Source organism: Lepus europaeus, chromosome 12, assembly GCF_033115175.1.
Source record: "Lepus europaeus isolate LE1 chromosome 12, mLepTim1.pri, whole genome shotgun sequence".
Lineage (NCBI taxonomy): Eukaryota > Metazoa > Chordata > Mammalia > Lagomorpha > Leporidae > Lepus > Lepus europaeus.
The window spans coordinates 56,021,686-56,034,138 of NC_084838.1; the positions used below are offsets into that span (position 1 = coordinate 56,021,686).

The 12,453-nt window shown below is 46.3% G+C and overlaps 1 protein-coding gene across 1 annotated transcript in view; it reads left to right on the forward strand.

Annotated features, from left to right (window-relative positions):
* Nucleotides 1–8,246: 8,246 nt before the first annotated feature.
* The window catches only part of SAXO1 (stabilizer of axonemal microtubules 1), a 159,970-nt gene continuing 155,763 nt past the window's right edge, over nucleotides 8,247–12,453 (forward strand). Inside the window, exon 1 of the mRNA XM_062207038.1 lies at nucleotides 8,247–8,298. Within this exon, the coding sequence (XP_062063022.1) occupies nucleotides 8,252–8,298 (47 nt within the window). The 5' untranslated portion in view covers nucleotides 8,247–8,251. The remainder of the gene's footprint in view (nucleotides 8,299–12,453) is intronic.

Below are 12,453 nucleotides of genomic sequence, written 5' to 3' on the forward strand. Positions count from 1 at the left end.
ATGCTGGCATTGCAGGCTGCAGCTTAACCTGCTAAGGGACAGCACCGGCCCCTGACAAAGTATTTTATTTTTATTTTTTTAAGATTTATTTTATTTATTTGAAAGACAGAGTTACAGAGATAGCTAGCTAGAGCCAGAGAAAGAGATGTCTTCCATCTGCTGGTTCACTCCCCAGATGGCCGCAATGGATGGGGCTATGCCAGGCTGAAGCTAGGAGCCAGGAGCTTCTTATGGGTCTCTCACATAGATTCAGGGGCCCAAGCACTTGGGCCATCTTCCACTTCTTTCTCAGGCCATAGCAGAGAGCTGGATGGAAGTGGAGCAGCTGAATCTCAAACTGGAGCCCATATAGTATGCTGGCACTGCAGGTGGTAGCTTTACTCACTGTGCCACAGCACCGGTCCCCAAAGTGTTTTCCAAAGTGGCTGAACTGGGGTTGGCACTGTGGTGTAGAGGTCTAAGGCTCTGTCTGAGGCGCCAGCATCCCATATGAGTGCCGGTTCTAGTCCTGGCTGCTCCTCTTCCAATCTAGCTCTGTGCTATGGCCTGGGAAAGCAGTAGAAGATGGCCCAAGTGCTTGGGCTCCTGTACCTGCATGAAAAACCCAGAAAAAGCTCCTGGCTGCTGGCTTCAGATTGGTTCAGCTCTGGCCATTGTAGCTATTTGGGGAGTGAACTAGTGGATGGATGACCTCTCTGTTACTCTACCTCTCAAATAACTAAAATCTTAAAAAAAAAATAAAATGGCTGTACCATTTCACACTCATTCTCCCCTTTTTTCACATCTATGGCAAGATTGTTGGATTACAGCCATTCTAATGAATGTGGACTCTTATTATGGCTATAATTTGCATATTCCCATGTCTGTTGATGATGTGAATTGTGTTGGGGTTCTGAAGACCACCCTCAGGCTTAATGATATGCTAAGAGGCCGCAGGATATAGTTTTATTCACATCTATTATTTTTTAAAAAAGATTTATTTATTTATTTGAAAGGTGGCGGTGGGGGCGGGGAGAGGAGAGACAGAGATTGATCTTCCATGTGCTGGTTCACTCCCCAAATGAGCAAAATGGCCAGGTCTGGGCCAGGCCGAAGCCAGGAGCCTGGAACTTCATCCAGGACTTCCATGTGGGTAGCAGGAACCAAGCACTGGGGCCATCTTCCACTGCCTTCCCAGGCACTTTAATAGGGAGCTGGGTCAGAAGTGGAGTAGCCAGGACTTGAACAAGTGCTCATCTGGGATGCCAGCATTGCAAGCAGCAACTTAACCTGCTGTGCCACAACACTGGCCCCATGGCTATAATATAAAGAACTTACAGCAAAATCAGCAAAGGGAGAAGGCACATGGGGCAAAGTCTGGAGGAGTCCGGGTGCATGCTTTCCAAAGTCCTCTCCCAGTGGAGTCACACAAGATGTACTTAATTCCACCAACTCAAGAAACGTGAAATGTTGTCCGCTAGGAAATCTCATCAGATTCAGTTCCCAGGGTGTTTACTGGGGGTCAGTCAAGTAAGCACCATCTGTCTATCACGTACTAAAAGTCCAGTGTGCAGCCTAAGTCTCATTAGTTGTACAATTGTTTAGGCACAGTGAATCACTCCTGCAGAGAACAGGGTGAGGTGGGGGCTCTCCCCAAATCCAAATTCTTAGCCTAGGACTGAACTCGTAAGCAGAACTTTGCAAGGGTAACAGTTTCACGCTTGCTGTGTTAATTTCTTTCTTCTTCTTTTTAAAAGATTCATTTTATTTGAGTTGTAAGAATTCTTTGTGTATTCTGCATACAAATCTTATCAGATAAGTGATTTGAAAATATTTCTTGGTCTGTACTTACCTTTTGTTTCTCTTAACACCGTCTTTTGAAGAGTACATTATAATTTTCAGTGTCTGATATTTCAATTTTTAATTTTTATATTTTGGTGTATGTCTACTCTTGTCTAATTCAAGGTCAAAAAGATTTTCTTAAGTATCTTATTCTACAACTAATTTTTACTTGTAACATCTGAGTCTATGGTGAATTCTGAATAAACTTTTGTGTATGATTTGATATCAAGGTATACATTCTTTGTCACTACTTTTCCTGCGCATGCATGGCCAGTTGTCCTAGCACCATCTGTGGAAGAGGCCATCCTTTCCTTAGTGAATTGCCTTGCCGTCTTTGTTGAGTAAAATATGAGTATAATTATGTATTCTCCATTCTCTTCTTTTGATCTATATGTCCATTATTATGCTAAAATTCCACAGTCTTGATTAATGCAGTGATAGTTTTGATGATAAGTTCGAAATTGGGTAATTTAAGTCCATTTTTCTTTGTTTTTCAAAATTGTTGGGCTATTCTAGGACTTTTATATATATGGCTCATCGTAGGGGATTAATATGTGAAATGAATGAATGGCTGAATGGTAGAGATCTAAGTTGTATGCATGGTGGGCTAGCCCTCTGTTGATGCCGGTGAAACTTACTAATCCTAAATAGTTAAGGATATTAAAAAGATAAAGTTTTTCACGGCCAGCACTGTGGCACAGTGGGTTAAAACCCTGGCCTGAAGTGCCAGCATCCCATATGGGCACCAGTTCGAGTCCTGGCTGCTCTGCTTTCAATCCAGCTTTCTGCTAATGTGCCTAGGAAAGCAGCAGCAGAAGATAGCCCAAGTCCCTGAGCCCCTGCGCCCACGTAGACACTAGGAAAAAACTCCTGACTCTGGATCGGCTCAGCTCCTGCCATTGCAGCCATTCGGGGAGTGAACCAGCAGATGGAAGACCTCTCTCTCTGGGTCTACCTCTTTCTGTGACTCTTTCTTTTTGGCCACTGTCTTTCAAATAAATAAAATAAATATTAAAAAAAAACAGTTTTGCTAAAATGTTTTGTAGTTAGAAGAACAATTATAATTTTTAATATTGTTACATAAAATGGCTTATAGATGAATTTGGGATCAGGTGGGTTATAACAATAAAATTGTGCAGCTCTATCGTGAATTTTACCAAATATTTTGGGGCAAATATGAAAGATGGCTACAGAGAAGTAAATGCAAAAATTTAAGATAAATTACTACTTGTAGTGGTCTTTTTTTTTTTTTTAAGATTTATTTATGTATTTGAAAGGAAGAGTTACAGAGAGGCACAGAGAGAGAGAGAGAGAGAGAGAGAGATCCTTTACCTGCTGGTCCACTCCCCAAATGGCCACAAGGGCCAGAGCTGAGCTTATCCAAAGCCAGAAGCCAGGAGCCAGGAGCTTCCTCCAGGTCTCCCATGCTGGTGCAGGGGCCCAAGCACCTGGGCCATCCTCCACCACCCTCCCAGGCTGCAGCAGAGCTAGATTGGAAGTAAAGCAGGTGGGTCTTGAACCAGTGCCCATATGAGATGTCGGCACCTCAGGCGGTGGCCTTACCCACTACACCACAGCACCAGCCCCTGTAGTGGTCTTGAGGATCCTCAGCTTACCCATTAACTCATTACTTTCTTAGGTAGAAAAGTTTGCAAAGATTGAGGTGAGTCTGACTTCCAAAATCTAGTGCTCATTAATTGTGTGATCTTGAGTTTACCCTCCAGCTTTGGTGTTCTGATTAGTAATATGAGCATGGCAAATCTATGTGAGCTTAAGAGATACACAAGACAGCATGGAGGGAGAGAAGTACAGAAAGAGTGTGATGCAGAGCAAGTTCAGTAAATAGTTCATAGGTGAGGAAATCCCGAGAATGGAGTTAGGGAGGTATTTTTTTTTAAGGTTTATTTATTTGAAAGTCAAAATTGAGAGAGAGAGAGAGAGAGAGAGAGAGAGAGAGAGAAAGTCTTCCATCTGCTGCTTCACTCCCCAGAAGGCCACAACAACCAGGGCTGAGTCCATCTGAAGCCAGGAGCCAGGAGCTTCTTCTGGGTCCCCTACATGGGTGCAGGTGCCCAAGCACTATAGATACAGCATTGTTGGGGCTATTTTACCCATACCCTCTTCATCTTTCAAGATCTTTATCCTCTGTTAAGGTCAGAGATAAAGGGTGTTGAATGTATCATGGTTGTTGACTTGTCTATAACAACTAGCTGCCCCCAAAGGCAGCTGAAATGGCTGGGGCATAAGCAGGTGTCCTTCCGTTGGAAGATTTATGGATAATGTTCAGGCATCTATCAGGAGAAGGCTGATGGGGCTGGCATTGTGGCACAGTGGGTTAAGCTGCTGCTCGTGATGCCAGCATCTCATATCAGAGTGCTAGTTCCAGTCCTGACTGTTCTGCTTCTGATCCAGCTCCTTGCTAATGCACATGGAAAAGCAGCAGATGATGGTCCCTGCCCCTACATGAGACATGTATGAAGTTCCAGGCTCCTGGCTTCAGCTTAGTCTAGCCTCAGCTGTTGTAGTCATTTGGGGAGCAACTCAGGGGATGAAAGATCTCTCTCTCTAATAGAGAGATAAGTCTTCAAGAGAAGGCTGGTATCCAGAAGTATAATACATTTTAAATAGTGCAAGATTACTTAAAAAAAGTGGCATTAAAAGGTAAGGTGCAGTTTCCAAGAACTTTTGGAACAGCCTTATGTTCTTTTCATTTTCCCAACCATTTAAAAGTGTAAAAGCCATTTTTGGGCCACCCCAAAACAGGTGGCCAGGTGAATCTGGCCTGGAGGCAAAAGTTTGCTGACCTCTCTTCTAGAACCTAGTATAGAAGAAAAACAACAACAGCAATAAGAAAACTCTGAATATTAAATGCCACTCAATGCATTCACTAAAACTAATTCAGAAAGTTCGGGAGTGTGGGGGAAAAATTCATATAAGATTTTGACACTTCAAGTTCCCATTTCCCATCAGCACAATGCACAATGTTATGAGGTTTAAAACCCAAACTAGTTACCACAGCAGTGTTCTCAAACTTGCTTTTTTTTTTTTGCAGTCAGCAAGTTCACTATTTTATTAAAGTCACATAAATGATTTGACAAAAGTACACAATCGAATACCATCACGCACAGTGCTTTACTAGAATACAACGAGGCGACTCCCACACAGGGGACTGCAGGGAGGGTGCGTATTCAAGGACAGATCTCTCCAATAGGTTAGGCCAGGCAGACTTTACTCCCCAACGATGTGCCTCTGCAAAGATTGGTCAGGAAAGCAGAGGGGTTTTTTTTTCCTCTCCCAATTATTAAGCAACAACAAAAAAGGCCATGCACAAATTTTACAACACCTGATAAAAAACAGATACAGATCCTGGTTCACGTTACCAACTCGGCAAGCTTGTGTCTTCACTCTGTCATTTTTCTGGTGAGGCTGCTCATGCCATGACTCACTCCTAAATGAAAAGCTGTTAGTACTTCAGGAATGCTCGCCCCTGCGCACACAGCAAGACACACGTCCCGTCGCCACCTAGCTACAGGCTCACTGTTAGCCGCCATTAATTAACTATTAGTACATGAAACAAACTCTTCTCAGGAAAAAGGCCTACAGATAATCCACTTTTCAGCTAGTCTATTAAAAGTTCCCACAGCAATGAACCTTAGGTAGGTGGGCTGTGGCCCCACTAGAGCAGTCCAGGGTAGACCGAATAAACTCTCGTTGTTAGAATTGGTTCTTATGTGAAAATGTCCCCCTCTGCATCAGTAAAAGGGGTGGATTTGTTGCACACTCCTTGAGTTAGTCATTTTAACTCCAGAGTTCAATTTCACCAACTCTACTGCATGTGTGAAGCCCACTTAAGTGAGGGCTGGCCAATATAAAGCATCCACCCAGGCCTCTAACTCATCCACATCTATAGGGCGTAGAAGAAATCACATATCAAGCAGGACAGAGAAGTTCTGAGCGAATCCATAATGCTCTCCAGGAAGAGTTAAGTTCAAAGCAGATTTCTACCAATAATAGAAGTCAAATGACAACAGTGGCTGGACAGTGGAGTCAGCCTAGAGTTCGTCGTGAGCTGAGGTGTAAAACTATTACCTTTCTTATCTATTTTCCTTTTAAAACAGCAAACAAACAAAAAAAGACTAAGTTTGGGAAGGGTTTGGCTAAACATACTTTTAAATAATTCTACCAAAAAATTTTAAAAAACAGGCATGTAGATCACTTGTTTTAAGAATGCTTTTTTACAGGTGTTTCACAAAACACATCGGTTTTACAAGACAGAATTAGATCTTCAGCAAGAGAGTGCACAATGTACTACTGTACTAGAGTTTTTTAAAAAATCTAGTTACCATTAGCACAGTTCATATGTAATTCACTCTCTTCGATTCTTTCTCCATCCTTGTCAGCTTTCCAATCAGCACGGTTTTACCTTCTCCAGCATAATCTTCCCTCTTCCACAACACTGAGAAACACTACATTTTGATGTCTGAATATGTACATAGTTGGTATCTTTTTTTTTTTGACAGGCAGAGTGGATAGTGAGAGAGAGAGACAGAGAGAAAGGTCTTCCTTTTGCCGCTGGTTCACCCTCCAATGGCCGCTGCGGCTGGCGCATCTCGCTGATCCAAAGCCAGGAGCCAGGTGCTTCTCCTGGTCTCCCATGGGGTGCAGGGCCCAAGCACTTGGGCCATCCTCCACTGCCTTCCCGGGCCATAGCAGAGAGCTGGCCTGGAAGAGGGGCAACCGGGATAGAATCCGGCGCCCCAACCGGGACTAGAACCCGGTGTGCCGGTGCCACAAGGCGGAGGATTAGCCTGTTAAGCCATGGCACCGGCCGGTGTCTTTATTTTGTAACTAATGTCTTAAATAGTGCTGGTCCTGGGTAGCCGAAGGGATGAAATGTGTTTTTAAAACATGCAACATTATCTGATATTTCACGTGTTTAAAAATCACACACATCAATAATGGAGCCAACTGAATACCAAGTATCATAGCCATTCCCCAGACTGTCCAACAAGCAGGCCTTGCTCTGTGAAGAACAAAGGGTCTGGTCCGAGCCATAGAAAAGGCAGGATTCACTCGCCTTAAGGAAAAGCGCATTTTCTCCTTCAGGCCACGGAGAGCTGCCGAGAGCAGGCTACCGGATCTCCCTGACTCACACTAGCAGGATCAAGGTTGGGTAATTTTCAAATTAGGGCTCAAATACCTTCCTTTAAGCCATCCTAAAAAAGCCTCTTTATAAAATCTCATGCTAGGAAATCACCTATCTATCATCAGGGCAGAATTTACCATCAAAGCATTCCTAACTGAAGCAAGAAGGCAGTCGACAGTGTTAACAACAGAGCTGTAAAAATATCTTGCATCCTGGAGGGAAAAAGTGTCAAACTTGCTTTCTAAGCAGTGTTTCCTTCCTTCCCATGGTTCTCAGGGCCAGGCAAGTGGAAGCAACACTGTCGCTGGGAGAAGGCTGCTGGGAGAGGGCCAAAGAATCTCTAGAACCATGGTTCCTGAGCGTAGTCCCTGGCAAGCAGCATCGGCAAGAGGACTCCAGACCTGCCCGGGGTGCAGCCCCCGGCAGCTTGTTTTTAATCAAGCCAGGTGGTCCTGATGCCCACTACAATCTCAGACGCACTGCTCCAAGGCATCATTACCTACACCTGGAGAAGTGATTGAGCGCCCACGTGAGCCGTGAAAGCCTGCGCTCATAAAGGGCCTTGTCCTCCGGCGCGCAGAACTGTGGGGATCGGCGGCTTTGACCTCTGAGGCTAGAGAGTGGGTTTCCACAGGAAGATCTGGAAACGGTACTCAGGGCTCGGCCTTCTGGAAGTCAAGGGGGTGCACCTCCATCGGCGCGGCACCCGTGGATCCAAGAAGTAAAAACGCCACTCCAGACGCCGCAGGAGAGTTTTCGGCCTTTTAAGACAATTGACCGCGGTGTTTGCGCAAGGGCGCACCCAGCAGCTTTCCCAAGACGTCCTCCACTGTTTCTCCAGCTTTCCCCAAAGTCCGCTGGCGAGACTGTGTCCTGGGCCCGCCGAGTGAGGTGCCGGGAGCTTCCCGACCTCACAAGCGGGGTTTGTGATGTCACCACCATCTCAAGGCGTGCTCCTCCTGGCTTTCGTGAGGTCATAGAGCACCCGTGATCCCGGGCCCTGCGGCTTCCAGGGGCTGGGGAGGCCGCACCAGGCTAGTGGGACCGGGCGGTGTGCAGGGAGAGGCCCCCTCAGGCTCCGTGCTGCTCCCTCGGCGCGCAAGGCCAGCTCCGGGAAGGGAACGGAGGACAAGACTTTACAAGAGGGCCACTTGCGTTTTCTTTCGTGTGAATGTTCGGAACCTCTGCCAAGGCCCTTGAGATTTGGCGTGCTTCCTGCCGGGCGGTTGGGGTCTACAAGCAGCTGCCGCTGGGGATGCTCTGAGGGGACATCAGGGCCTCAGGATGGCCCCTGTGAAGAGGAAGTGCATCTGCGACCTGTGCTCTTGCGGGTAAGGAGACTGCGCCCAGCGCAAGGCTGGGGAAGCCTGAGCCAGTCAGGGCGTTTTCCACAAAGCGGGGCTGGGGCCTCAGCCTGCTGCTTAGCTAGGAGCAGCAGGTGGACTCGCCCACCTGTCGCTGTTGTTAGCTTGCAGCGCCTGTAGCCAGAATTTCACGTGCTGGGCTTGAATTGAAGCAGGTGAATGGAGCTGTTTCCAGGGCTTTTCTTGTGTCAGAGCTGCAGGAAGGTTGAAAGTGGGCCCAGCCCTGGCACAGCTTGTATCTCTTCCTTGGAGCCCAGAGAGTGTCATGGACAGAAAACACAGGCCAGCTTTGCTTCTTTTGTGCTAAGGTGCTTCTTTAAGGACCCAGGTTGGGAAGATAATTTCTTTAAAAAAAATTTTAAAGTGACTTTTACTTTATTAACTTATTTGAAGGTTAGAATTACAGAGACAAGGAGAGAGACCGAGATCTTGCATCTGCTGATTCATTCCCCAAATGACAAGCACCTGGGCTGAGCTAGGCTGAAGTCAGGAGTTTAACCTGGTTCTCCCACATGGGCGGCAGGGGCCCAAGCACAGTTTGGGATAGAAATGTGTAAGACAGTGCCTCCATCTTTGCACAGGATGGGATGGCAGGAAAGCTCATTAAGAGGGTACACAGTGCAGAGGGTTCACAGTGAGACATCTCCTCCTGCCCCTGGTAGGGGCCTGACTTACCTGGATGCCCCTCCTCTGCCTCTATTCCCTTCTGTTCCTGCAAAAATTCTCTCAGACGTGGAGACTGTCCTGGAGTTTCTTCTCTTTTCCTTCTCCCCCTGTTGGTTTCAATCGGGAGTCTCTGGTTTGGACCTCACGTCTATAGCCTTTTTTATTCTTCGACTTGCAGTCTCAGTACTTGTTGATTCGCCTGGCTGCCGCATGGCCCTCAGCTTGGAGCCGTCTCCCACAAATTGCCCCTCGCATGGTGAACCATTTAATTGTTTCCAGAGCCTGGTCCTTTGCTCTTTGCAATCTTTCTTTGAGTGGTTCTTTGCTCTTCTTTGTTAGGTTTGGAAACTGCCCCTAACGCCTTGCTAGATTTACCTACTGTGATTTCTTTGTTTGAAACCACGCCTCCAGCTGGCTTTGGGTCTTCTGATTGGGCCTCTCTGTTCCTTACCATCGCCCTTCCTTTCTCCCAAATGCCTGTGTCCCTCCTCCTGCTGCCCAACCTTTAAGGCCCTGTTTCTATTGCAAGGTTCCCATTAGCCCAGCTCTGTAGGGCCCTGTCAAAGAGACCCTGCTCGGAGTCACAGTGCACTTACTCCTCATGTAGGATCTCTGTCTTAAATATGCTGTACATTGTGATTTAATGCTATAACTAGTACTCAAACAGTACTTTACACTTTGTGTTTCTATGTGGGTGCAAACTGTTGAAAGCTTTACTTAATATATGCTAAATTGATCTTCTGTATATAAAGATAATTGAAAATGAATCTTTGTGAATGGAAGGGGAGAGGGGAGGGTTGCGGGTGGGAGGGAAGTTATGGGGGGGAAGCCATTTAATCCATAAGCTGTACTTTGGAAATTTATATTCATTAAATAAAAGTTAAAAAAAAGACCTTGGCCGGCGCCATGGCTTAACAGGCTAATCCTCTACCTGCGGCGCCGGCACACCGGGTTCTAGTCCTGGTCGGGGCGCCGGATTCTATCCCGGTTGCCCCTCTTCCAGGCCAGCTCTCTGCTATGGCCCGGGAAGACAGTGGAGGATGGCCCAAGTGCTTGGGCCCTGCACCCGCATGGGAGACCAGGAGAAGCACCTGGCTCCTGGCTTTGGATCAGCGAGATGCGCCGGCCGCAGCAGCCATTGGAGGGTGAACCAACAGCAAAAAGGAAGACCTTTCTCTCTGTCTCTCTCTCTCACTATCCACTCCTCCTGTCAAAAAAAAAAAAAAAATTAAAAAAAAGGAAATACAATCATAACTTGTCATAATTGTACTAGCTTATTTCTTTTCAAGTATCAGTAACCAGATGAGTCTGGTCTCCCACATGGCAGGGACTCAAGTACTTGAATCATCATTGCTACTGGGATCTGAATTTCAAGGAGCTGGGGTTGGGAGCCAGGTATAGGTATCAAATCTAGGCATTCTGATATGGAATACATTTTTAAAAAAATTTACTTATTAATTGGAAAGAGCTACACATAGAGGGAGAGAGAGGGAGAGACAGATTGATTCTTTCATTCCCAGATGGCCACAATGGCCAGGACTGGACCAGGCAGGAGCCGGGAGCTTTTCCCAAGTGGGTAGCAGGGGCTGGGATCTTGGGCCATCTTCTGCTTTTCCTAGGCCATTAGCAGGGTGCTGGATTGGAAGTGGAGCAGCTGGGACTTGAGCCAACGCCCACATGATGTCAGAGTTGGAGGCAGCGGCTTTACCTGCTACACCACAGTGCCAGCCCTGGGACATGTTTCCTTAACTGACATGCAAAACACTAGGCCAAATACCTGCTCCCCTCTTCTCTCTATTTTTTTAAGATTTTTTGAGAGGTAGTTATAGATAGTGAGAGGTCTTCTTTCCGTTGGTTCACTCCCCAGATGGCCACAACGGCCAGAGCTGTGCTGATCCGAAGCCAGGAGCTTCTTCCAGGTCTCCCAAGTGGGTGCAGGGGCCCAAGGATTTGGGACATCCTCCACTGCTTTCTCAGGCCATAGCAGAGAGATGGATGGGAAGAAGAGCATCCGGGACTAGAACCAGCACCCTATGGGATGCCGGCTCCGCAGGTGGAGGATTAACCTACTGCACCACAGCGCCGGCCCCCCTCCCCCTCATTTTTTACAACTGGTGATTTGTGGAGACCCTTGAGACTGCTAGGGAGGGTGGGATTCCTTTGTCTTCCTAAGGTTTTGTTTGAAGAATGCTTTACTGTCCTTTAAGCTGTACCTTTTGAGGACGCTTATGGGGAGGCTGTGAGGATGCTCAGAGGGCTGGATCAGAAGGTTTCCATCTGCAAAAACGCTGTCCAAAGATTTCTGGGGAGATGGCACCTTCGATGGACAGCTCTCCTGGAGCAAATTCTTAATTTTGACCACAAGATGGCAGCCTTCTCCTGATCAACTCTGGTTAAACCAGACCAATCTAAGTGGAAAACAAAACCTTTGTTCTGGCCGTTTTTGAGTTTCACTTTTGTTTTTAAATAGATTTACTTTAAGATTTCTAAATGAGAAACTAAGAGTTTCAGGTGTGGCAGAGCTCAGAAAGGTGGCATACTTTCGGGAGTAGATAATAGGGTACTAAGTGAAGGTGTTGCAACTATTAAAACCTAAAGAGTCTGTGGCTCACTGCCTTTGACGCTGGCTTCCCATATCGAAATCCCACCTGCTCTGCTGAACCAACTCTCTGCTATGGCCTGGGAAAGCAGTGGAAGATGGCTCAAGCGCTTGGGCCCCTGTGCCCACGTGGGAGACGCGGATGGAGTTCCAGCTTTGTGGAGTGAAATCAGAGATGGAAGATCTTTGTCTCTACCTCTCTGTCACTCTGCCTTTCAAATAAATAAAAATCTTAAAGATTCTAACTACTTGTAAAATCTATTAGTGATCCCTGGGTAAAAAAAAAAATGTATTATACTGTGTGTGGCTCGAGATTCTCCTCCATTGTAGCTCTCTCCCTGCCTTTCCTTGATAATTAAAATCTGCCAATTTAAATTATTACCATGAAATGTTAATCTCTTTTCAATAGAATCAGCACTAAATAAGCAATGATAGTCATAAATTGTGGAAATAAGTAAGAAATTTAAAACTGACTTATTTGAAAGGCAGAATGACATGAGAGAATGAATATGTTCCATCTGCTGGTTCGCTCCCCAAGTGGTCGCAATGGCTGGGGGTGGGCCAGGCTGACGCCAGGATTTTAGAACTCCATCTGGAACTCCAACATGGGTGGAAGGGGTTCAAGTACTTGGGCCATCTTCCACTGCTTTCCCAAGGACATTAGCAGGGAGCTGAATTGGAAGCAGAGCAGCCAGGACTCCAACTGGCTCTCATATGGGATGCTGGTGACACAGGCTGTGGCTTAACATGCTGTACCACAACTCTGGTTCCAGTTTTTAAACCAACCTGCCACTTGATAATAGAGCTATTTGGTGGTAGTGGTGGTTGCTTTGAGTAGAGTGACCCTACTTTTGTAG